At 49.2% G+C, this 26440-nt stretch overlaps 1 protein-coding gene across 4 annotated transcripts in view; it reads left to right on the top strand.

The window, feature by feature from the left end:
* Nucleotides 1–26440, top strand: part of ERBB4 (erb-b2 receptor tyrosine kinase 4) — a 574745-nt gene that overhangs the window by 178119 nt on the left and 370186 nt on the right. For all 4 annotated transcript variants that reach the window (XM_064515342.1, XM_064515340.1, XM_064515343.1 and 1 more), the window contains exon 2: nt 23012–23163. In XM_064515342.1, coding sequence (XP_064371412.1) covers nt 23012–23163 — 152 coding nt within the window. The remainder of the gene's footprint in view (nt 1–23011; nt 23164–26440) is intronic.

Raw genomic sequence — 26440 nt, 5'->3', positions numbered from 1 at the left:
CTTCCCCTCAGAAGCAATCACAGTTGTAACCCCAACATTTGCAAGCAATAGTAAGTGATATTAGTAGCCTGTGAACACCCATTCTGTCCTGAAAATAGATTTGCCATTGCAAAGTGATGAGATAAAATCTCTTCTACAGATGATGGCTTCTGAAATATAAAAAAACCACTGTTTCTGAGACTGCTGAGAAGAGAAGATACACGGTCTGTTAAGGGCCTTGTCTTAGAGATGACACCACTGCTGTGATTTCGGTTGCCTGGTATTTTATCTGTTGTTTAATGGGCTAACAGGGTAAAATATCGCCCTATAATGATTCTCGAATGTGTGGGGGTTTCTTTATTGCCTTTCCCGGAGACAGAGGCTTCAATTTGGTCCTGAAGAAGCTGCTCATATAAATGGGTAATAGGTCAGTAAATCAGATGAAACCTGCCGGCAGAGGGGTAGAAGAAGGGAGGCGAAGCGCGAGCGGTTTGGAAAAGCGGAGGCAGGCGGCTGTGAGCGATGGCAGCCTCATCCATCCTGGGGCCCTGGAGCTGCGCTCGGTTTTTTGGCCCCGTTGCTGGCATCGGGAGGAAGGAGGGACCTGGTGGCATTTAGGTGACGCAGGAGGAAGCGAGTGCATCATCTCTAACTGGGTAGCTTGAACTAATTTTTTGAGGCACTCGTGAGAGGATTCACCTGGTGAACTCTATCTTGTGTTCTTCACTCTGTTAATGGAAGTGGTTCACTAAGGTCCTGCTGCTGCTGCTCCAGTGCTCAGCTGGAGAGATCTCAAATCTATTATATAGAGCAAATGTTGGGGTTAGAGCTGGTTCCTGTTTGGGGCAGGACCCTTCTGTAAAACATGTAGCGCGTTGTGTGGGAACGGATGAGTAGGTGAAGGGTTTCCCTATAGCCCCTGTTACAGTGCGAGGGTTATTGGGAATCATAAGCTCAGAGCTAGTCAAAGCTCTCCTGCAAAGAGAGCTAGCCTCGTATTCAGCCGTATGAGCGGAGCGTCACAGGAAGGCACGGGACATCCCCCCTTGGCTGTTGTATTGCGCCCTGTTTTGGGCACAATGAAAGAAAAACGTGGACCAGCTGGAGAGAATCCAGAGGACAGGGAGCAGGGATGAGCGCAGGTCTAGGAAAGGTGGCTTAGGAGGAAAAGTTGCAGGTTTTCTTTAGGAAGGAAACTAAGAGGAAGAATTGGTGTAGAAAAGGAGTGACGGGGGGAGACAGCTGCTGTGTATGTAAAAGGATGTAGTGAAGAAGTGTGGTAGATGAGTCATGGTCTTCAAGAGCAGCAAAGAAGGCTAGAAGTAGATACTAGAGGCAATCTGCCCAATGAAGAGGATAGCAAAGCGCTGGAAAAAATCAGCTGGAGAGATTGTAGGATCTTTATCCTTGGAAGATGTTAGGAACAGAAATGGTGTAAACGAGGTTGTGCGTCTGTCTCCTTACCCTCCCCAACAACGGGGTGGACTGTCCTTTTTCCTACTCATAAATGCAGGACCTCTCTCCTGTCAGACACAGTCCTTGGTAGCCATTTCAAAGCTTCTGAAGAGTCACTGCAGGTTAATAAAATAATTTTAAGATTGTTCCAATGTAGTTGATGAGCATTTCTGAGACAAGGATCTGTTTTTCATTATCTAGTAGATGATGGGAGCTGAGGTACTGGGTTGGGTTTTTCTAAAACAAACAAAAGCAAAAGAAGCCAAGAAGCAAAAAAAAAAAAAAAAAGAAAAAAAAAAAGCTCTTGCTTGGAAACTGTACTCATTCATAGGTAGATGTAGCTGCTGCTACCTAGAAGTTGGTATATGTCCTTTGCCTACGATCCCAGGAAGGAGAAATGAATATTCTCCTAAGTGTACTTCGAAAGCTTCTTCCATAGACTTCAGTTCACTGCAGCCAGTGGAGTTTGAGATTATGCGTAGCTGAACAGCTCTCTTGTGAAGTCAATGGAAACGTTGTTGGTTTTTTGTTTTTTGTGTGTTTACATCTAGCATCTTCTTAGGTAAAGTCTTCATTTCACTCTCTGCTTACCAACTGTACCGGTAGCTAAATGATACATGCTGGCCTTAATCAAAAAGCTGGAGCTGAGCCAAGTTCCCACCGCCTTCCTCAGCCCACCTTACCCAACGAAGGCGGCAGCGTTGAACTTGGCGGAAGAAGAAGGAACCAGCCCCGCATTGGGGTTATTGTCTGGAAGATCGGTGCTATTCAGGCATGTACGTTGGTCGACTGATTGGTTTTTAATTACGTTGCGGCATAGCGAAGTGAGAGGTCTGGCTGAAGTGCTAAACCTCTTGTGAAGGAGGATGATTTTAATTAGTGCCAGTCGATGTGGACAGCTCTCCTGCAGCCTCTGCGCAACTACTGGGAGGGATCCCCCAAAAATATGTCCAGTGCTAGCTGGCTGTCAGATGCAAAATGAAACACCTGTGTGCGAGGTAAATGCATGGATGTGAGTCCTAGCTAGTCATCTGTGGTACTGACCATCTGCCAGTTTTTGTGAACAGGCATTTATTTACATGTGTGTGTATATACTTATTTTTATACCTGGCTTTTTTTCAAGCCATCTCTGATAAGGTCAAGCAGTATACCGGTATGTTGTCTGTGTGCTAGGTGGTGGCTGGGAGTCGTATTCCCCTTTTTGCTTATTTACCTGTAATATGCACCCCTCTGCTAGTGTTTCAAGCAAGAGTCTACAGTAATTTTGGGCTTTCCAGGTTGATTTTTATTTGGGGGAGTTTGGGTTCCTAGGAAGTCTTTAAGCTGTTTCCCTCCAAAGGTACCAGGTTAACCTGGATGACCCTTCTCTGCGTGGATGGAGGATTCAAGGTCAAATGTGATGGTATTACCCACTTCTCCGCTCGTCCCATTAGCATTCAGAGTGGCGATGCTCTATTGTATTTCAGCGCTTACCTCCCTGCAGAAATATATAGGCTCTCCACGAAGATGGGATTCCATATGTACTGCTTTCGGTGAAATTTGTTTATCTTCACAGTTGGCCAAGAATAAATAAAACAGCCTTATGGTTCCCAGGAGTATACACTATATGCCTCAATTATCGGTGCATTATATTAGTAGCAGATGCTACATTCCCCCATATAAAAAGGAGGAAGATTTCTGAACACTAAAACCAAATTTTTTGCTTATACACAGTAATTATCGCCATTCTTTAATTTCAAAGGCATCTGTCTGACATACCCTAATCGTGATGCGTGTTGTATTACTATTTGTGTTACATTTTGTTCCCGAAAGTTGCGGTGACAGTGACTTCTGTGGTTAGGGTTGCAGGAGAGTTTGTGTTCAGTTCAGGCGCTTTGAACTTTTCCACTCTTAGCTGGAGTTGTTTTAGACATCTCTCCTGGGGAAGTGGAATAGCTGCACGGCCCTCCGGAGAGCTGGGGTGGATGCAGGGCCGTGCGGTTCGTGCTGTCGGGATGCTGCCCCGGGCAAGGGGCAGGACGGACATACAGCTCCGGCATCTCCAGGCCTCTCCCGACCTGCTTTCAGCGCGCTCGGACGTGTTGCCGCCGACCGTTTCGTCGCCAGGTAGCCAGCTTGGGCCAGGCTGGCCCAGGGGACTTCCCCGTCCTCCGGCTGAAAGATGGCAGTGGATGGGAGGGGGAAAGCAAGGCGTGAGGCAGGACGGGCATTTCTGCTGCCGTCGGATGCCTGCCGTAGGCTCTGATAGCAGAGAGGAAATGCAGAGTGTGCAGTAACCCTCCTGGGCTTTGACCCTGAGTGAGGCAAAGCTTGATACTTCACCCCGGCTTGATTTTGTGCTCGAGCCGGCGGCTCGGGAGGACAGGCGTACGTGAGCCCTCGCCTTTGGCAGAGCCGCACGGAGAGCTGCTCCACGGCTTTGCTCTCCTTTCTGCCTGCCCGTGACGCGGTGCCACCGAGGAAAGAGACTTCAGCTGTCTCCGACTCTTTCACCCATAACACTTTTTTTGAATAGACTTCTGTCCTCAGGATAGCTCTCCCTGACAGATCCTGGCCCCAGGAGATCAGCCCTGGATAATTTTTCAGGTTCGTCTGCTCCCTGTGTTGTAGATTCAAATGCTGACCTTGCCATTCGGTTTGATCCACCTTGCCTGCCTTTTGCAGCTCAAACCTTACTGGAATGGACTGGTGTGTCCCCTCCCAATTTAATGCACAACCGTGTCCCCTTTTGCACCTTCTCCCGGCGTGAGAGCAGCCACAGCGGAGGTGGCTCTGCCGCGGGACGGATGGGGAACGGGGGCTGCCACGTGGGGCCCTTTGCAAAACTGCTGCATGAATGTTGCTTCCCCAAAAACCCCCCCACAAGTCACCTTTAGCCGTGTTTCGCTCCACTTCGCCGCCCTCCCTGCGGCGTTCAGTCGGCGTGGAGGCGGCGGGGGGCTGCCGAGGAGCAGCCCACCACCACCACCACCACCACCACCGCTGTGATGGGCTCTTAGTGGGAGCGGTGGCCGGCCCCGGGGCGTGTGTATGCAGTCGCTCCCGCTTCCTCCCTCCCGGTGATATATTAACTACTTCGGAAGTTTCCCAGCTGTTTCGGGGATAAGTAATGGCAGCGGGAGCCCGTATTTAACCTTGGCCGCGCGGGCTGCACGCTCCGTAGCTGCCGGCTTTCATCTCCCGGCTCGCCGGAGGAGGCTCGGGCGGTCCCTCCCGCCCTGTATTTACTCACTTGCCTGGACATCGCCTGTCTCTAGTCTGTGCACGCTCTGGCTTTTCTCGCTTTCAGCAGCTCGTAAATAAGAGGTGGTTTGGGTAAATTGCAGTGGTTTGGGCCTCCAGCGTGTCAAAATCCCTTGCTGCTGGGGAGAAGGTGACTGCCAAAAAGTCGTGTAGGTGGGATGGGGAAAATGCTAGCAGTACTTTTGCATTTATGGAGGGAAGAAGAGGACTACTTGGGTTACCATTCCTCTTCGTACAGTGATTTAAAGAGCTGGTGAGGGAACAGGCATTGCAGGTGCTATGCAAGCAAATATTTAAAGATGGTCCAAGTCCTGTGGGTCTTGCAGGGGAGCAATTAGGACAGCGCCAGGTAAGCAGGAGCAATTGAGATGAAAGCAGAAGGCAGGCATGGTTGTAGCAGAGACATGCATATATACATTCATTTTAAGAGCAGACTCAGTGGCCTCAGGTGGTCATTAGCTATCATGAACTACATCCAGTAGTCCTTCTGATCTGTAGCAGCATGCGAGAACTAGCGGTACGCAAATAATTTCCAATGATGTCGGGGAGGATGATGCAATGGGGCAGAGGGAGGGATGGGGTGACCTCCTTGGGCCCCTTCTGGACCGGTTTTTCTGATCCAAGAGTTACTTTGCTGCAAAATTTCCTGTTTTCTTGTGACTGTGTTTTGCATGCAGTCCACTCAGTCTGTGTCACCTCAATGCCAGCCAACTCTGTCTCCTGCATTTCACGAGCTACCGGCTTGAGGATTTGCAGGCTGAGACATTTGGACTCGTGTAAAAGAACGCTCGAACTTCAGGTTCGGAAGATGGGAAGATGCAGCATTTTTTCCCTCCAGTTTTTGCCTGAATCTAAATCTGAGAATGAGAGGCTTTGCTCAGGGCAGTTCGAGGGTGATCACCTCTGCTGCATTTGCAAACGCAAATACGTGCTGTTCCGAAACAAAGCAGCTGCTGTCCTTGATAGAGAGGTGAGTTGTGAGATGTTACTTCCATGCATCTTTGGCCTCGAGGCTATAGAATAATTACTGCTGACTGCCTTTGCTGGCTGTGAACAGTACCTGCGCACTTTGCTTTGAAGCATTGGGTTTGGAAAATGTGCCGTTTGTTCAAAGCTAGTGTCAAAACCCTAATGCTGGCAGTTCAATAGGGGTGTTTGCAGCTAGAGAGCCACTCTTTAAGTGAAACTATGGGGCAGTCGATGGGAGTCGAAGGCGCACGACCCCGTTCAGCAGAACACATCAACGCCGTTAGCTCTAAGCGTTGCTGCGTTCCTTGTGGCTTCCGTGAACTTGGGCAAGTGCGAAACTATTGATGAATTTTCTTCCCTTGTTTGGAAATAGAGAAAAGCCCGTGCGTTTCCAGGCAGGGAGCAGGCTTTGAAAGCCCTGCCGCCACGTGGGGCTTGCTTGCTGCAAAAAATCAAACCAGCGCTGTCGGTGTTGGCAAGTCATTTCGGTAACGGTGGCTGATACCTGAAGCGGTCGCAATCATCGCTCTTTTTCTGATCGCCGCCTTCCGAAACGGGTGGAAGTTGCTGTCACAGCTCTGCTGGAGGTGTTGGTTCAGCTGGCCGTGCTGGGGCTGCCGCTGGGGAACCTGCCCCGCTAAGGCGCCGGGCTCAAAAGCCATTTCAGCCCTTGGAAAGCGGGTAGCCGAGCGGCCCCGGCAGTGCGCTGGGGCTTACCGCTCCCGAGCCGGCTCTGCGAGAAGGGTCGATCGCCCTTTCCTTGCCTTGCCTTTCCTTCCCTCCCCGGGGAGCCACTACTGAGGAGGGGAAGAGCCCTAAGCAGCGGCTTTAGGGCATGGGGATCGGGAAGGGGGTGGAGGTGAAATCCATCACAGCCAGCAACAAAGGACTCGCAACTTAATCTGCCGAGGGCGAGTTAAAAAATAAATGCAGGCGTAAATGAAGATGAAAAATTGTTGCGCTTCCTATTAGCGTCCTCAGCAGAGGAAAAACAGGAGGTTTCTTCCGCTCCCCAGGCAAACTGGGGTTAAAATAAGATGGAGAGAATCTTGCTTATCTGATGTTTGTGGCTACTCTATGCATTTGATATACAGCAGTGAATTCGCATAACACAAAATCAGATCTAACCTTAATCCCCAATTGGTATGTTACAGGTAGGGCCATGAGATGCTGCATATTGTAATCACGGAATTAAAAAAAAAAAAAAAAAAAAAAAAAAAAAAAAAAAAAGCCTGGCTTAATTTCTTTCTATTTTTTCAATAACTTCAGGAAATCGAATGTTTTTCAGGCTTCATTTACCCAATTGTATCTCCTCCCTAAAAGGGAATATGACTTTGTTTTCAGGTTTTTTTCCCTCTCAAAGCTCTCCTGCCTTTCAACCAAGATTTTCCATCGCATCCAGAAAATGCTTGTGTCTGTCTGCATAAATCTTTTAGGCCTGACACTCTTAAGGCAGGTATTTTAAATAGAGGACTTCAAATCCACGCTTGGGCCTGCTTTCCGTCAAACACGCTTCCAGAGGAGCAGTGCTTCAACCAGTGCGCCCCAGCCCTGGGCGGTCCTTTAAGTCCAGACAGTGGTTAAATGCCTCGCTCCTCCTTAAGGAGCCAAAGGACGGCTTCACAGCTTTTAAAATGAGATGCGAGTTTTCGGAGGTTAATTTAGGTGATCTTTTTTAAAATAAGGAAAAACCTTGTTGCTGATTGACAGGTCACCGAATAAAGGCTTCAAATACAGTATTTTGAGCATGGTGGTGACGTGCTCTTTCCCATCCTTAAAACCATATTGCTGTCCTGCTTTGCTGCTTCCGAGACGTTCTTCTGCTGACTTTTCTCCTTCTCTCTGATTTTGTTAATCCTCCAGCAGATCCCACCAGGTAGATCATTTTCCATCAAAGAATGGCCTATCTGTCCTCCTTGAGGGCTTTTTTCTAGGTGGCGATTTGGGGTCTGCGATTCTCCCCTTGGCCACGGCTTTTGTCTGCGATTCTCCCCTTGGCCACAGCTTTTCTGCCTCCTCCAGCTGCCGCCTTCCAGGCGCTCGAAGGTGGGAGTTTGCGGGCGTCGCTCCGGGAACGCGCAGGGTTCAGCAGCCCAGGGAGGAGTTTAACTCAAGACACCTAATGTGGCAGAAGTATTGCCCGAGGTGTTTTTGCACAAGTTGTGTGCTTTATAAGTTGCAAATAATATTTATTGCCAATGCTGCTTGATTATCTGATGAAGGAGAAAAGGAAGAGCAAAAGATTTTTTCAATTAAACTTTTTTTTTTTTGCATTAAACAGTCTGCAAAACATGGAAATCTCTTCTGTCTTTTCCTGTCTGCTTTTGCGCTAGTACAAAGACTTGCCTCTGTGGGTGCTCCTAGTCTGCTCTTTGCAAAGTGATCAAATGTGCCTGTTATCAAATGTGTCACCTATGTATAAAATCAGGAGCCAGGCTGAATAATGGGAGGCCATTAGAAGTGAATGGAAATCTTTGGATGAAGGTGGATTTTTGACCAGTAGTGTTGCTCAGCACCCTTTTGCATAATTTCTTACAAGACCTTACTGTACAAGAAGCATACAGTTGCTCCCAGTTGGGAAAAAGAGGTGTGCCTAAACTCATACATTATTTTTTCCAGACCAGCTGAACCTTTACAAATAGTGGAGCCACCTCCAGATCTGGAAACGGGTTCTTCTCTGGTGGTGTACAAGTGGTCGCTGGTAGAGCTTTAAAAAGTGAGTGCACTGCCCTGTGCACACGCTTTGCATCTGTTGCATTTTATCTCAGATCAGACACTGAAATGCATCCAGAGCATTTCACAGTAGATATGCAAAACACAGCCTTTGCTGTCAGTTTAATTCTGGTTTTTAGAAAACATTAGCGTTGTTTTTTCCCTGAAGTTCAGACTTGTAATGGTACTCCAGTGCAACAGTGCATTTGATCTTCTCTTTCTTCAGCGATGAATAAACACATTAGGAAATTATCTTCTACTTTGCCTTTTTACGGTTGAAAATTTCATCGATTTGTACAGTTACAATGTTGGAAAAAATTTTACCAGCCTTTGCACACAAAGTAGTAACAGCCTGTAAGCGAGGGAGAATGAGGGAGAAGAGAGTATTCTGCAAAATCAATCCTTTCAGTCACACTTCACCCCTATTAACTGAGTCTTGAGCACTTGCAGTTGAGTATATACTTATATAATTTGCTGAATTGGTGCCTTGGAGCTTGATCCTGCCAGCACTAAAATTAGCACTAGCGCTTTATTGGCATCTGAATCGTACAGCCCGGGGGTTTGTGGAGGACTGCGCAGACCTGAGTAGTTTGGGTATATTTGGTCATTTAGTTTTTTTAATTTATTTTAACAGATTTTTCTTGTTTCACTTGAGTAGATTTGGCTGGATTTGAGGGGAGCGGTGGAGTTTAAGGAGATGCTGGGGCAAGGAGGAGGTGGCCACGTGGGTGAGGTCTCCGTGGAGGCTGCAGAGGAGCCGGCCTCAAGCAACTGGGAGAGGAGAAGCAGAAGGAAATCCCATAAGGGAGAAGGTCAGATGAGGAAGGGGAGGCATTGCTGCAAAAAGAAAAAACCTGCAGGCGCGGACCAGGCGCCTGCCCTGGTGAATCGCGCGCTCCCTTGGCGTGCTGCGCTTGGTACGAAGCACAGCTGCCGGGTGAATATGCAGCTGCGACGTCCTCCCCCGTCGGTGGCAATTCTCTGCTGGGCTGGCGAGAAAAGAAACTTTGCAAGGTCTTCAGGTCCTGTGCGAATAATCCTACTTTTATTTTCCCATCGCTTTTGGTAGCGATGTTCTCCGAAGGGCAGCGTGGTAAGCAAAACAAAACAAAAAAAGGAAATCAGAGAGGCAGGGCAGTCCTCAGGGGTGCCCGTACCGCGCTGACTGTTTAACGAAGCAAAAGTAATCTTTCTTTAAGAGCAAGATCCGATTTATTCAGTGATATTGGATTGGAATTTGTTGATATCTAATATGCTGCACGCTGAGAATCGCTAGCGAAGGAATTGCAGCCACAGCCTTTTTCCAAATACGATTTTTGTGGTAGCTCTGAGGCTCGAGGACCTTCCGGCGAGGGAGAGAAAAATGAGATGAGCGCGAATGCGATCAGCGCTCTTAATCTCTGGGAGGCCAGTTCGTGGTGTCAAGTTGGTGTCTTACAGTGAATGGCAGGAGAAGATCACAAATATGCTTTGGATGGTGAGGGGAGGTCTGTCTCCTGAAAAGCCCCATGGGCGGGCGGGCTTGGTGGTGGGGGAGCACTGCTCACCAGAAGCAAGTTTCCATGGGCTGAAAGGGAGGTGGGAGGGTGCAGCGGCTGCAGTGCCGGCTCGGGAGCTCGCAACTCTGACTCTGTCTTCTGGTTTCTCTGCTGGATGTTTCTGGTGTGCGAGCTCAGGCCAAGTCGCTTACCTTTTTAGCTTTTCATCTATAAAGTCAGGATTATAGCATGGTTCTAGCTTACCGCGTTCATCCCCAAGCACCGACCTTAATTTCGGAAGCGTCGCTGGGCAGCGCTGTGCTCGAGTCCTCTCCTGGCAGCTGCCGTCAAAACGCTGTCGCTGGGAGCAATGCGTGGTCCTGCCCGCGATGGAGAGCCGGTCTTGGACGGGGGCACGTGCACCTCTCCTGCCTCGTCTCTGTTGGGCTGATGTTGCAAAGTGGTCGATGCGGGAGCTGTGAGAGTTCATTGGTTTGCGCTGCTTAACCTCTTGGCCACGTGCAGCTCTGCAAGGAAACTGTATTTTGCCATAATTCAGGGTGGATTTCTGGAGTCAGGCAGCCCAGGGCTGCTTGCAGCTGTGCAGGGAGCATGGCACCGAGACGCTGGCAGCCTGTCACGCCCCGCTGTGCTGCACGAGAGGGCTCCAGCGACATCGCCTTAGCCCAGCTGCAAGCATGGTCCTTGCCATCCCTTTTGGAAGAGCCTGAAAGGGAAGAGCAAAACTACGTAGGAAAGGGAAGAGCCTAAACGAGCCTTGCTTTTGCTCCTTGGAACATGAGAGAATCAATGCATGGGGAGCGTTAATGCTTTGCAGCACAGGGGATTCCTCTGGCAGTGCTGAATCCTTGCAGCCTGATGCCCAGCCCTGTATGGGGACGGGTGTAACTGTAGGTGAACGTTAGCTAGTGATGCGTTCTGCCTTGTGTAAGGTATCGTCCTGCTGTGGTCGCTGAGATGAGGGTTTGGAGGAAGGCAAAGCCAGAGCCAGGTCTTTCTTTGCAGAGATCAGGAGGCAGGTCGGGCTCAGCCGTCTCGCTGAGCACCTGCGGACGGCCTCGGCGCTCGCGGCAGATGCCAAGTGCAACGAGCTGCGAGTCGTACGGCGCTCCGTCCTCCCGTGCTGCTGGGCTTCGCGTTAGCTTTCCCTGCAAGCCTGGAGTGATGCTTCTGGCTGCTCGTCCTGAATTCGCGAGCACAATGTGGGCTCCAGAAAAGAGAGATGGAAGGAGGAAGAGATGTAACTGGGAGAAGACTAAGAAAGGGAGGAGCTATCCTGGTGAAATTTCAGATGACAGCGTAAACTCTTTCCTGTGCATGATGCATTCACCTTTTCTCAGTGTGGCACATGCAACCAAGGCACGTGCAAATCCGTCTACTGACAACGCTACGGAAGAAGAGTTTCAGAGAGATGCACCATGCTGACAGCAAGGGGCTTCACGGGGCCAGCCCACCTGGGTGGCAGCGTTTGCGAGCGGCGTGCGGGGAAGATACAGAGGAAGTAATTTTGGCACAAGCATCTCCACTTCTCCCATTACAAAAAAAATTCACAAACAAGGTCTGCTGTAAAATAAAAAGCAAGCAGCTGTATAATATTACTACAAAGTACCCGAAGGAAGGATCATGATAGAGTCAAACTGCCATGGAGAAAAGCCGTTATGGCTGTGGAAAAATAATCTCGGTGCTTTTCCTACTCGAAGACAGGTATGCGGAGGACCATCACAGCATGGCAATGAGGTGATACTTGTCACTTGTGTGACAGAGACAAATTGGAATCCAGCCTTCTCGGGGTGGGAATGATTTTCGTGAAAATTAATGACTTGATTAGAAGGAGAAATGAAGCTTCTTCAAGGGGACATGCAAATAAAGGAGGAATCACTAAAACTGTCAGCTGATGGAAAGCGAACATTACAAAAAGAAAGATCAGTGGGATACTGTAAAAAGACAAATTTGAGATGGTATTAATCATGCACCGTCGGTATGAGCAAAGGGAAGAGTGAGAGGAAGAATGAGTTTAGTGCGCGTGGGGGACTCGGGAAGGCTTTTCCGCTCGAGCCGAGGATGAGCATCTGCCTTTGCCAGCCGCGCCGGCTGCATCCTAGGCATCCCTGCTCAGGGGCGGCGGTCTCGCTTGGCCGGTGGACGCAGCATCCTTCTGGACGGTGCTTCCAGCTACACCTCCAGGCACAGCGGAAGGGACTTGCCTCCCTTAGTCTAGAGGAAACAGTGATAAAAACGATTCCTTTCAGCGAGCGCAGGTGGTTGTCCCGGGTGGCAAGCTTGCAGAGCGTGGCGGCTGTATTGGGCGATTTCTGCAATAGTTTGGGAGAATTAGGGGTCACCCTGTTTTACATGACAAATAGTTGTAATGTAGATAGGAAAGCAGCACATCAAGCTATAACTTAGCAAGCATGAAACCTCATTTTGAGCTTCAGCAGTTTCATTAAGAACCAAATCTGGGGCGGGGGGGGCAATTAGTTTTGAGTTCAAGCCCAACATCATCTGGCATAGGAACACATTTGAGGACAGCAACCAGCTACCCCAAAAGTGATGCTTTTCTTGAGCAGGAATATTACCTGCAGTAATGACTAAAGACGTGAAAATACTGTGTTCACAAAAAGCCTTGATTTGCATTTGATGGATGTCTGAAGGGTTTTCTTGCATTTTCGCAAGTCCAAATTGACTGCAAGGTGTGTGTCTGTATATCTATATATTTTTTTCCTATTCTTATCTTTTTTTCCCTTCTGGTGTGCCACAACCCTTCTCAGGCCCATGTACGTAACGCAGTTGGATCAAAAGCTATTTATCAAACGCTGTCTCTTGTCCGGCACTGACAGTGGGATGCAGACCGATACCCAGCCAGTTCTCCTGATGAACTGTTTTGTCAAACTCAGGCTTAATGGGAATTTGTCCTGGCAAGATGGGGGACCTTGCAGAGTCCAAACAGAAAATAAATACCTAGTGCCGTACTCCAGCTGCACGTGACAAAATAAGAATCGGAGATAAGGTGGTAAGTTCAGGGCGTAACGATCTCTGTTTCCCTGGCTTCTGAGCGTTAGGTAGCGGTGGTGATATGTGAGTTTGTTCTGTGCTCTTGGGCTGGCAGCGCTGTGGACACTTAGGATATGTCTGCACTGCTCCAAGGTGTGTTTTTGGTCCATCTGCAGGCTCTGGCAGAAGCCCTGGAACAGATTTTGTATTTTGAAACGCGTTTTGACAACAGTATGGGTTAGATTTATTTATTTATTTACTTACTTATTTTAATGTAAGGAAAATAAATGTATGTTGCAGGACATGCGATGGCTTTCCCTGAGAAGCCACCACTCCGTGGAGATGTGGTTTGGGGGCCTGTCTCCTTTGTTTCCAGGCTTTACCAGCGTGTGCCAGTCCTGCCTGCTTTGGAAAGTGCCGTTTTTGCGGCTTGGCAGGGAGGCTTGGTTTTCTCGCTGAATCCCACCTGTATCACATCAACCTCCAAAAGGCTTCCTGTCTTCTGCACACGGGTCCACGGCCAAGCGTGGCCATCTGCAGTCCCCTCCTACTGCAAGAAAGCTGCAGTGTGGTATGTTTTGCCAGAAAATACATGTGCTTGTGTTGTCCAGAGAGGGCACTTATTCCCCCGGGCTCCCTTCTGTCTTTGCAGGAAAGCTAAACCGTAAGCAGGCTCTGCTCGGTCTCGAGCTACGACCTACCCTTGTCCCCCACCAGAAAAGCTTTGAAGCCTGCACCTCCTGACTGGCGTTGGGAAGCAGGGGCTGGGACCGTCTCCGTATTCCCCGTGCGTCTCCGAACAGCAATGGCATCTGACTGCGGTGGCGCTGATTAGGGTGGAGGAGCTGGGCTGCAGCCCCCCGCGCGGGGCACGCGGCCAGGGAAGCCGCCGTGGCTGACGGCTGCTGGCACCGCTTTGGGCACCCGGCGCTTCCCGCCGCGGCCTCCCTCTTCCCCGGCTCCCCTTCGTCATGGACAATCCTTTTTGCTTGTTTTTTTGGTTTTTTTTTCTCCCCTCCCTAAAATACGAGAGTTTGCCAGGGACGTGCTTTTGAAGTGTTTGACCAAAACCACTCACAACGACAGCGCAACCCGTGCCTGTCGCATTGAAATCAGTGATTTTGCAGTGCATTTGAATCGGAGCGTCGCTCGGCCCCTGCCGCCTTCCCATTAACTTTTCCTGGAATTCCTTAGGTCCCTCTGTGCCAGGCACTGCGCCGCGTTTCTCCTTCATGCTCCGCGGGGCCCCCGAATTGCGGCCGTGCGGTTGTTAATTAAGCGGCTGCCAGCAGCCTGCGCGGTGGCGGCTGCCGTGGTAAAAAGCCGAGCGCGTTTTGCATGCGCAGCCATCGCCGGCGTGGAGGAGGGAAGACGAGGGAGCCCTGACTCTTGAGACTTGTCCTTGGGGTGGGCTCACAAGGCAAGGGGGTGCCGAATTTGGGAGCAGCGCGGAGCGGGCGCGTCGCCGCCGGGCGCTTGGCGGTGGGTGAAATTGCCGGTGCCGCGCGTGCTCCTGCATCGCTTAAGCGCGGGGAGCGGCGAGCGCCCGGTCACGCCTTGGGGAAGGGATCGCGTGCCGCCCGCTGCCCTTTCCTCGCCTTTCCCAGGCCCCGCTTAACCCCGGGGAGCAGGGAGGGCAGGGACGGAGCGGGCACCCGGCCCCGGGAAAACCGCTCCTCGGCCTCCTTTTTATGAGAGATCAGCACCGCTCTTCTCATCGCAGTCCTGCTCTGCCACGTGCTGCTGTTCCTCTAGACCCTCAACGAGGCTCTCTGTTGTCGTTATTATTGTATTTATTCATTTATTTATTTTCCCCATGAGCGTGCCGCCCCATCGGAGCAGCAGGCCGTGGGCTGGCGGTGCTTTTGGGGCGGGGGGGGGGAAACGGCTCACTGAAAAGCCGCTTTCTGCGCGGGGCCGTCGGAGCAGCTTTCCGCTGACCTTTACGGATTGACACCGTCGCGATCAACGGGCAGGAGTTTAAGAGCAGTCTCCGAGGGCGGCGGGGGGGAGAAACCCAGCACTTTACAAAATATATATAGGATTCATTTTAAAAAGCCCAACAGAAAGGGCAAACAACGTTAGCAGGGAACGTGTCTGAACTGCCGAAGCCTCTCTCCCCCGCTGCCCCTTACGGACTAGGGAAATGAAACTATTTAAAAAGGAAAGGCTCCATAGAAATGAGATGAAAAGGGGCAAATCGGAAGGGGAAGAGACTTTTGGGGTGCTCGGCACATCTAAGGGTCGGCAGAATTTCATTCTGCTTTTTATTTCGGTTGCATCTGATTTAAACCGTGGGATCCGGGGCTTTATTTGACGCACGCGGGTTGGAGGATGCTGGAGCCTGGTGTGTGCATGCACGTGCTCCTCCACTCGCGATAGCGGTCGGTGGCAAAGACAGCAGCTATTTGGCAATTTGTATGAAACTGGGTGAAATACATGTGAAACGAGACGAAGGATTGTCTGTGGTTGCAGATACTAACCTAAAACTAGGCTGTGTATTTTTATACATGCAGCATAGAAGAACAAAGGCTGTGACGTGTTTACAAACTTTAGTTATTAGGAAAGATTGCTTTTGCAGCATACAGGGGTAAACCGGTACCTGGAAGCATTTGATTTAATAGCACGGGCTTTATTGCCTGGTTTAACCCCCTCTCGCCTGACCAGCCTCCCCGCTGCCCCTGCATGTGGTTTCAGCTCAATAAGCCTATGCACAGTGGCTAAAACAGGGAGTTTTCTTTACTCGTGCTCTCCCGCGTTTCGCAGTCACCTTGAAGCAGTTAGGCCGAGCAGCTCAGAAACGCGGTGTTTGCTCTCGCCCGGCTGATGAGCGACACCCGGGCCCCGGCACGGCGCTCCCACGCTGAAGTACTCCCTGCTCGCCGGTGAGAAGTCTTTTTTTATTTATTTATTTTTTTTCCCCCAGACGTTTGACCAGAGACTTTCTGTCCAAATCCCTCCTAGAGTTTTGCCTGCAGAGCTGCCAGAATTTGGGATGCTTGCTCTTTATTAAGCAGTCCGTTCCTTTACGTATTTAAATTCCCTAGCTATTTTAATCGCTTTATTTTGTGGCCTCTGGATTCTGCAGTAATTACTGATGCAATGCAAGAAGGACTGAGTGCAAGCGTGTTCATTTTGCCGAGGGCCAAAATGCTGCTCCCGGTGACGCGGGCGCCCCAGCGCCCGTCGGGTTTCCGGGGGTCGGATCCAGGCCGGAGCGATGTGAACGCGCTCCCTTGTGCGTGCTGGAGTCGGCGTGGTTGCACACCGTTTGCTGAAATGCGTTTAAGTCGAGTGAACGTTGGCAGTATTCGGGTGCCTTGGGGAGAGGGGGAGAAAAAAAGGAGGAAAAAAAAGTCCCGGTGGACTCCCAGGGAGGGCGGCCGCTGCGGTGACGCTGCCCACGTGCTACGCAGGTGCCGGCCTCTGGATGTCTGATGTGGGGACATCTAGGCCAGATGTCCTGAGCGCTTCTCTGCGGCTGCCGGCTTGCAGATATCAGCCCTGAGCTTGTTTTCTGCATGGATGGAGGGGACAGACTGACTGACTGGTCTGTCTCCTTCAGGGGGAAACAGGAGGCCATCAAGAAAAGAGGCATCTGAGAAAGGTAGGCGTGGAGAGGGAGCCACCACCAAAGCCTGTCTCCTGTCGTGCCCGGAGGCCTCCTTTTCCTTCCCTGAACTCTGCTGTTCGATCCGTGCTGGAGTCGATCACGTCAAGGCATTTGAAAGAGCCTCAGTGTTTATTCTGCTGGTTTTAGTTGCTTTTATTACCCACGAGGAGGTCAGGTTTTTTCCGCTGCTTTGCATTTTCCCTGCGTTCGTCCAGGAGGATGCAGAGGTGCGGCAGTCCAAGCCGGGGAAAGCGCTGCGGCAAGTAAGGGTAGGTAGGTCCTTGAAAGCACGTTTGGTCCTCTGCAAAATTCCTGGTTGCGTTGGGAAAGCCAGTAACGCGCCCCAAGCGGGAAGCTGGGAACGAGCACCGAGGGTTGTGGGGAAGGGTCCTGCCGGTGGTGGGGAACTGGAGGGCAGCGGGGACCAGCGTTGCGTTTCAGAGCTACGTGGCAATCTCACTTGCACAGCCTCACACCGAGCCCTTGCCCAAAGCAGCCAGATACTGGAAGCAGAGACCACTGAAATCCCTCTTGGATTATGCCTATTAATTGCTTATTTGGGTTACCTCCTTCCCTGGGAACTAAATTGTAAATGCAGAAGACATTTCAGGAAAGTGTTTCCTCCTCCCGTTAAGGAAGATGCCACGTTCCCTCTACGCTGCCATGCTCTTCTTCTCCCTAAACCTTCATTTACCTCTACAGAAGAAATCTTGCATTTTAAACGCTTTTCTAAGACAAATTCTAGGCTGGCGATTTGCTGGCTTGCCGCCGGGGTGGGCAGCAGCGCGGGGCCACGTGGTGCCTCCGTCCCGCGGGCATCCCCCCGGCTCGGAGGCTTATCCGCTGCCTCCCGAGCGGAGCGAGCGCTTCCAGCTTCACAGCAAGACCTCAAGGAGAGCCAGATGATGGAGCAGATGGCAGATGACTAATTTGGCAAAGTTAGATGAGTGGAAATTGTTTGCTTTAATTGCTTGTCAAGTCCGGTGCCTACATTATAGTTAAGGACCAACTATTTACCCTCAAAATAGAACAAAATGAGGAAAGAAAGCGCGTGCACGTGTCTGTGTGTACCTCCGCAAGGGGTAGGGAGATAAGGGAAAGGAGAGGTATCCGGGGAAAATAATTTTATACGTAGTGTTGGGGGGGGGGGAAAAAAAAAGAAAAAAGATTGGCAAAGCCTGTTGTAATTTCTGCTTCCTTTTTAGTGGTAGCTGCATAATTTAGATCCTGCAGTACGCTTCCACTTTTTGTCCTTTCCAGTTGCAGTATCCTATACGTAAGGAAGCTGGAGGAGAAACAATGCTGGAAATAGTAACACAAAGCCACGTGATGACAGTGGCTTGACATGGTGGGCGCAGGCTATTACCCTTGAGATGTTGCGGTAGAAATCTAGTCCACATTTTGATGCCGTTTTTTGGTTGGTACTAACATGAGCAGTACGTCACTGAAATACACTGCGTAGCATAAACCGAACAGATTTTGGAGAGCTTAATGCAAGGGCAGGGTGCCGTCAGCCCAGGAAAGTGTAATCACGCGTGCATAATCCTCCTTGATGAAGATGCAATCACTGTCAATATTTGCTGTGCCTGTTGGTTTTCTTCTTACTCTTGTAAGATGGGGAAGGACCTTCCTTTTGCAGACCCTGTCTGTTGGGCCTCCGCTGGAGGTGGGGCTACCTTGATAAAATAGGTCCCTGCAGGCTTTCTAGGAAGACGGAGATGCTTTGATGAAGGCATGCGCAACTAGACTTGGGTGGTCAGCGAGGACGTTTCAAGGGCTTAAGCCCTTTGGTCCTTAGTGCTATCAGCCCTCGCAAAGAGCGAAGACTTTGCACCACACTAGACCTGGCCACGTGGTGTCCGCTGGTCCCAGCTGAGCCCCCATGGGCTATATCGTAGCCGGCTGGCCTTCTCCTAGCCTGACCACATGGCTGGTCAGGGTGGTTTGACGGCATACAACTGGATTCATGCGTGGTGATGATTTTCTAGTGTAGAGCAGACCTTACAGAAGGAAAATGTTCATGCCAGCTAAGCTTTTAATTAGGAATACAGAAGAAGGTGCGCTCTCCTTTCTTGCAAAAGCAATCTAGGAAAGGACCGGCGCCGTTTACCCCTTTTTGTGCGTATATGTACAGTGGAGGGTACCCAGGGTGCTGTTGCAAGGTAGCGCGTGAGGAATTGAGTGTCGACTGCTTCAAAATTGCTGGTAATTAGTGGTTCCTCAAGGGCCTCAAGTATTTCCCCCCTCACGTTTGGGGGTCTTAGCAAATTGCTTATGACTGTCGGCAGTTTTTAAGAAGCAACAAGGACGCCTCGTCCCTGTTTGGTCTCACGTGCTTTGGGGTTGAGCTGAACCGGACCGAGGCAGTTGAGTTTAATGGGTCCTGGATAACTCCAAAGGCAGGCAAATCCTGAGGGGGGGCTGAATAAAAACTAAACAAGTTTCCCCTCCTTGCAAAAGTTAGATCTTTCTTTGAGCTGGGAAAATTATGAAATCGATTGGAATTGCAAGAAGCAGAATTAGATTGAATCGAGTATGATTTCTTAATTTAAATGGCAGATTTATCATCACTGAGGCAGGGCGAAATGATGGGGTAAAAAGCAGCGGCTAAAGGATATTTTTTACATGTCTCCGCTGTTTCCTGCCTTTGGAGTTAATTTCCCATTGACTTTTTTTCATAACAAAGCCAAATTGTTCAGACGCTCACTCAAAGTCGTGTGTGCGAATATCGATGGAAAGCGTAAATTCAGCGCAGGCGATCGTTACCGCTGTAATTGGCGCCGTCAGGAGCTGAAGCCGTACTCTGTTGCTTTAGGTGGCTGGTCGCAGGTAGATAACCGAGCCTGACGTTTGGATGTGTGGCTGATGCCTAAAATAAGGCCCCAGGAAAGGTGACCCGCCAGCGCTCGCTGGGTTTCCCACCGGCGAGAGCGCGAGGGAAGGTCGGGTTTTCCGCAGCGTGGTGTGTGTCCTGAAAGGGCTGTGGAGGGTTTCCCTCGCTTCCCTGAGACGTCTGCGGAAAGACCCCAAAGCAAGGCGGGAATATTAAGGGGAAAGCGTGTTTACGTTCGGACTCAACAGTGAGAGAAGTTGCAGATTGGAGGCACCTCCAAGCTGCTGCTTTTCTGACTACTGTCAGAAAAATTTTTTTATTAACCAGGGGAGGTTCTTCTGCTGGGACCGCTTTTAACATGCGGTCTCTGTTTTATTGTTGTTCCTCAGTTTTGAGGGCTCTGTAAAAAGTTGTCTAACAGTGTTACAGCCAAGTGCTTTGAAGAGATGCTTCTTCATGAAATATGACAGAATTTCTGTACGGAGTGACAAGGAAGTCCAAGTTGTGCATGTATTTCTGCGCGCACGCTGCAAGAACCTCCCTGAAATACTTACTGCTTTGGCACTTTAGAGAGCTGCTACCACGCGTTGATGCTAGTTGCCCTTCTCGCTGCAGCATGTGGGGAGGGCAGGGTGCCTTCAGGACTCTGCGTTGCGGCCGGATGTAGGATCCGACGGACCTGGGATCCGACGGGATGCGTGTTTGGCCCCAGGTTCCCAAGGGGTGGCTCGAGCTGTTCTGGTCCTTCTCCCTGAGAGCTTGTTCTCTGCTGGGCTTTGGCCTCTCTCCGGGGCCTGGAAGCCTAGTGAGAGGCTCTGGTATCTGCAGAGACTTCCAAAGGCTGGATGTGAAAATGCTTTATAGTATTTGCTCAAAAAGACCCTGATGACTGAGACTCCTTGTAGGGTTTCTGGCACTCTCCTGGGCAAGCAGCAGCTCCTTTGTAATTATAAATAGGAATATCTTTTTTTCCGTCGCAGCAGGGATCACTTTTTACCTTGCTAGTTACATTTTGCATTAAAAACAACAAGAACAACCACCCAGCAACTTATCAAATCCCTCTGTTTTAGCAGACTGTGCAAAGTCACTCTCTCTAGGAACTAGAGGCAGTCCAATCCTGCAAGAGTGGGGAGAGGCATCTCCAAGGTCTTTGAGGTTTCCAAGCCTGGGTTATATCACAGGCCGCTTTACCCATGTACAACCCCCCTGCAAGGGCAGGCTGTGAATGTTGTGCCTCCTTAGAGCAAAAAATGGCTAAATTAGCTTTTGTGAAACATTTAACGCGTGTGCAGCATGAAATAGCAGTGTCGCAGTATATAGCTTTATTAGCTGAGCTTGCCGGAATTGTTTTCTGAGCTATGTTGATTCTCAGCACTGATTGTGAACTGGAATAGAAATTTATTTATTAGTCCTCAGGAGCCTTCAGACAGAATAACGCTTATTTGGAGAGAAACCCAGTCCATCTTGTGGTTATAGATGCGGCTGCTGCTTTCAGGGAAAAAGCAAACAAACAGATTTTGCAAAAGGTAGCAAACGTTTCTGGAAGTCTTCTGATGATGATATGCGTGCGTCATTCTGGAAGATTTAGATGCTTGTAAAGTATCCAAAGATTGTTTCGAAAATAATTGTAAATACAACGTAGGGCAGGGCTTTTTATTTCGGCAAGAAAGATGGGCCATCCCTAAGTGACTGCGATTAATCAGTTCTGGGCGGTCCTAGCCCAGCAGAGCCATTTTGGGTCCCAGTGGAAGGATGGGGAGACCATGTTGGGGACCCCCAGGAATTTCCATTAAAATATTATAAAAAAAATCTTGTTTAGACATGTTGTACTCTAAATGGTAAGGGTTTGTGAGAGAGCTTTCAAAACGGGGATCTTCAGGCTTTAGACGGGACCTCGAAGAGAAGTGATAGTTTTCATTTTAAAATCCAACTGAACAAAACCAGTTTTGATTATTTCCAGTATAGTACAATGAGTATGCTTCGAATTGTTAAACTTAGTAAGGACTTTGAAAGTTTAATTTTATCGAGTCGTAGAACTAATAAATTACATCCCTTAAAATATTTCTAAAACTAGACCGAATGCGTATGTGGCAAAGCGGCCTTTCCGTAGTGCCTTTTCAGCTCTGGTCTGTGCCACTTAGCCGCTAGGTGCGAGAAGAAACAAAATTATCTGATAAAACGCAGTGAAAGCAGCCCCTGCTACGGGGAACTACTGCTCGAGAGGAGCGGATTTTGCGTGCCGTTTTTAGGGCCGAGGAGTTTCCTCAGGAGAAAACTTTGCGTTTTCCCAGTTCCCGGCTCTTGGGCTGTTTGAAGCTCGAATCTCCCTGGCGCAATGGTTTGCTGTGCAGCAAGCAAGACCCGCTGCGGAGAACAGCAATGAGAATTATTCTCATATTTCTTCAAAAAATAATAATAAAAAAGGGGGGATGTAGTAAGCAAGCAGTCAGTAATAGTAGTACTCAAAAACCTCATTACTTTTAATATTTTTTAAAAAGAGCTCGTGTCTTTCGGAAGAGCCTGTTTTGGCCAGTTGTACCGATTATGGAGACATTCGGTCGGACATATGGAGACATCGCCGGTCACGGAGAGCTGTTGTTTGTATTGATCTAATCCAAGAGCAGAAGCAGCTCCAGAAGTGCTGTTCTGGTCTGGCTTATGTTTTGCATAATATAATGCCCATTTCAAAAGTTGGGATATATTCAGATTTATTTGCTCGCAGATAAGAACAGCTGACCAGCTGTTGGTAAAGAGTAAAAGAAGTAGGCAAAAAAACCCTCAACCCCGCACTTGAAAATCTAAGTGGCATTGCTGTTATGACAGGCAGAAAGATGCATGGAAAAAATGCAGTTGGAAAGTGCTGCTTCTGTGTATGTTTTCCTAATTCACTGTTGTCATTGCTTGATGCACGATACTCTAATAGGCTCAGTAGAGCCATAATTCTGGAGTAGCTTTGAGCTGGACTTCAAAACCAGGAACTGGATGCTATAATATTGAAAGATATCTTCTGAAAGCTGGCTGTAGTGAAGTGGTATTTCCTAACTCATCCGACACATCTTCGTGGTATATTCAGACCAGGGTTTGGTGACTTTTGGAAAGACTACTTTTTTTTTGCTATTGTCGTCTTCTGATTTTGTTGTGCACCAGGTTAGAGATAGCTGGGAAGAGAAGGGATGGATGGAAGGAGGAGGGTGAACCATGTTGTATACAAGCCTTTTGGTCGGGTTGCTCTTGACTTTTCTGACAGACCCTTATAGACATCAGCAAAAAGGGAACGTGTTGGGCTGGTTAGCTACAATATGCAGGTCTCTCCGGCTGTACAGCCGTTGGTCGGTGACTAGCACATCCCTATTCAGTGCCTAATTCTGCCGTTGGCAGAACTAGTATGGCCTTCCCCGAGACCTGCTTTTGGCCCGTAAGGTAGTGGGATCAACGAGTTCTGCATTTTGCCTGCGTTTCTGCCATTTCCGACTTTCTGCATGTTCTGTGGTAAATACCAGCACTCTGTCCCTTTGGATAAAGTGTGTTTAAATTGCTGGGATTATCACAGACCGTACTTGTACCTCTCCACCTCTACGGCTGATATTGAAGCGACTTGTGCTGATTTTTTGCAGAACCCAATGCAGTGGTTAATACGTGATTCCTGTTACAATTCCCTGTATCCCTGAATACAAATCTCACTGCCCTCCTGACTGTTTCTCCTCTGTTTTTTTGCAGTGTGTGCTGGCACCGAGAACAAGCTGAGCTCCCTGTCTGACCTGGAGCAGCAGTATCGGGCGCTGCGCAAGTACTATGAGAACTGCGAGGTAGTTATGGGCAACCTGGAGATCACCAGCATTGAGCACAACCGAGACCTCTCCTTCCTGCGGGTAAGCCCCCTTCTTTCTTCTTCCCGTTTTCTGCGTTTATGGGAATGGCCACGGATGGAGAACGGCAGGTCCTTTTCTGTGGGTGCCCGTAGCCTGCAATATCAGAGGAGAATAAGATGTTACAGATGTGCAAAGAACAGCGATGGCGCTAGGGCAGATGCTCTGAGTACGCGTCGTTCAGGTTTGTCGGGGACTTGTGGGAGAGTCGTGTTAACGTGCAGTAAGGCAATGCCTCAGGCATCTCTGTTGCTCCGTGTTGCTAGCAGACACAGAGCTGCTAGGGTTGGACTTAGGAAGGTCAGAGACTCAGTCACTCCTGGTTTTGACAAGCTAATCCTACTGAAGTGCTCTACATGATCTGGCTAATAGAATAAACAAGTGGATAACTGCGGGCAAAATTTGTGGAGCATTTATTTAAAAATAAGTAAACAACCCAGCGATTACTGAATGAACAGCAAACCCTCTCCGTTTGCAAGGCTGGAGTTGCGACCCTAATCCAATCTTGAGCTTTCAGAGGTCTGTGATGGATGAAGGCTGTCCTGCCGCTGGGGACTTTGGGTGGTGTGCTCCTTCAAGGCCACCTTGCTCGAGGGAGTTTCAGGTTTCACTGGAAAAAAACCATACTTTTGGCCTTTGCATTTGCAGAGAACTGGCTTAAACGGCCTAAAACGTTAGTGGAAAACGAGCAGTAAAATCCGCAAATGAGAACAAGAAAGAAGGGCCCTGCATGGTAAATGAGGGCAGTGCAGTCGTGTTCGCCTTTTGGCAGTGTTTACCATACCTTTTTTTTTTTAGTAGTAGTATTTATCTTACCTGCGACTGCCCCCTCACAGATGTCTCTGCAAAAACCAGAACTTAAAACAAAACCCAATAAAGTAGAGGTCTAGTTAATATGATAAATTGTAGTCATTAAAATAGGAAACCGAACAGAGGAGAATGTGTTCTTGGTGAGGCAAATAAATAAATAAATGTTGGCATATTTATGCCGATAATTCGACATTCATTAGTGGGATGTTATTACTTGTTTTATTGTTTTAAAAGTGATTTTAATGCCCAGATGAAGGTGGCAGATGGGAGATAACTAAAAGAAAGGTTGTTTGTCTCTCTCCGACATGGCGAACTTGTTGTACAATGTGATGCTTCTCGGGCCTGCTCCCTTTTTTTGCTTTATCTGTGACTATGGTGATCGTTGCCCTCTTTCCCCACCAAACGGACTTCAAGCAGGCAGTCGATGTCCTGCTGGCTTGTGGGTGGTGGCACATCTGTCTGATGCGTGCCGTGCCTTCGTGTTCGTGTGAGCTTGGCTGGGCAACCTTTCCCTCCGGTCAACAGGGACGAGACAACCCACACCTTCCTCAGGCAGTAATAAGTGAATGCCGTAAATGAATTCAAGTGAAAAAACCAACCAAACAAAATAAAACCCGTAATTTTATTTACCCTGCAGAGAAGATTAAAAGATCAGCATCCCATCTTTCATATTTATTTAGACATTTATCCCCTAAGCAGATTTGCTTTGTGTGTGTGAGGTAGCACTCTGGGTATCTGCTGATTAAGACTAGAACGGGCTGCCCATCACCTGAACTAGGCGTTCAGCCATTTAGACTTGCAGGCCCGTACACGAGCGCATGGCTTTGAGATCATGGGTAGCTTCCTTCGCTTGCGTTTGGAGCAGAAGAAATCTCCTTTCTAGGTTTGCAAGTGTGGTGTTGCCCACTCATGAGCAGCCAAGGAGAGGGCAAGCGGTTCCAGCGCAAGGTTGTCCACCGCAAGGCCCCGGCTCTGGGAGGGCAAAAGGTGGCATAACGTGATGCTGCAAAAAACTTGCCCTAGCGCTGGATATGGCACAATATTTTTGGCTGTGGGCTGATCTCTGCTTCTCTCTGTTGCTCTTCTGAGGCTTGATCTACCCGCAGGAAATGCGCGTTGGTTTGATACAGTTGACGGAGTCCCACCACTGCAAGCTTCTAAAATCGGCTGGCTACAAAGGGAGACACCTGCCTTTTATAGCCGAGACAGGGTGTCCACTGGAATGGGTGCTGCAGACGAAGTAGTTTCTGTCTCCAAAAGCTTGTGGCCGCACTAGGTGAGACAAATACTTGAGTGGGAAGAGAGTTGGTGACATCTGCGGCATCCCGCAGCAAGCCAACAGCAAAGGCGGGAGCAGGTCAGGCTTCCCCTCTCCCTCCGCCGTCTTCCCCTGCTCCCCAATTCAGTGCTCTACCCAACGATTTCGTTTGATAAATTGACCGGGGCAAGGTGCCGACTTGAGGGCTTGCTCGCTGAAGGTAAATGAGAATTTTACTGGTGCACGTCTTGAGTCTCGTCAAGGCTGGAGCTGAGAATCAGTTCCCTGTTTGGATTTTGGAAATAATCTTAAGACCAAATCACTGCTTCCCATTGCAAATGACTGCTTTGCTGCAGACATAGGAACCTGTTTGAGTTTCACTTAGCAAAACTGACGGTTTGTATTGTGGACTTGTTCGTATTTCTTAACAGCATCTCTGTATTCAATTTTCTAGATGAAATACACAATTAGTATACTGCGAAACAATCATCTGCAAGCACTCATGTTCTGTTAAGCACATTTGGTAAACGAGAGTTATCTTAGCTTAATCCTCAGGCTTTTAGCAATTCGCAGCCAGTTAATTGTCATCTTGTCGCTGGATTTTATTTAACCAATTGAGATTATTTATTTCTGAAGACATGGCCAAAGTTCTGCGCCGTTCGCGGCAATAACTCTTCCCAACGGTTATGAAACTTATTTCTGATTGCAATCAGCAGCCTTCTGAAAATCATCTGCCAGGGCTTTGCACACTCTTTGCTTTACCTTATAACGCCCAGGCCCACCATAGCGCTTAACCGCAGCTGCGCTAGCAGCTATCCGCGTGCTGTTTCACCCGGTAGGAGTTGCGTGGCAGCTCTACAGCTGCTGCGGTTACTGCAAAAATGTATAGTTGCGCCTTCCCTTGTCAACATATAGCTGTGAGTTCTGTGAAAATCCCAGCAGCCGGCCCGTATTTATGATGTTACTTCTCTTGCAATCCTGCTTCGTCCGTGGCAGGCTGAATTTCGGTATCTGGAGTGTGTGTTGCCGGCAGGCTGTGCCGGCAGCTCTGCTCTGCACGGATCTCGGTCCAGCTGCAGCAAAGTGTTTTTTAATGCTGTTTACAAACCCGGCAGCTTCTTGTCTCCAACCAGCTAAGACTTTTGCTCGTTCCCTATAGGTGTGTTTGACTCTGTTTTATCCTCTTCCCCTCTCTCTCTCTCTCTCTCTCTC

Source organism: Dromaius novaehollandiae, chromosome 7 (genome assembly GCF_036370855.1).
Source record: "Dromaius novaehollandiae isolate bDroNov1 chromosome 7, bDroNov1.hap1, whole genome shotgun sequence".
NCBI lineage: Eukaryota > Metazoa > Chordata > Aves > Casuariiformes > Dromaiidae > Dromaius > Dromaius novaehollandiae.
This window is presented reverse-complemented; position numbering and strand designations above follow the sequence as displayed.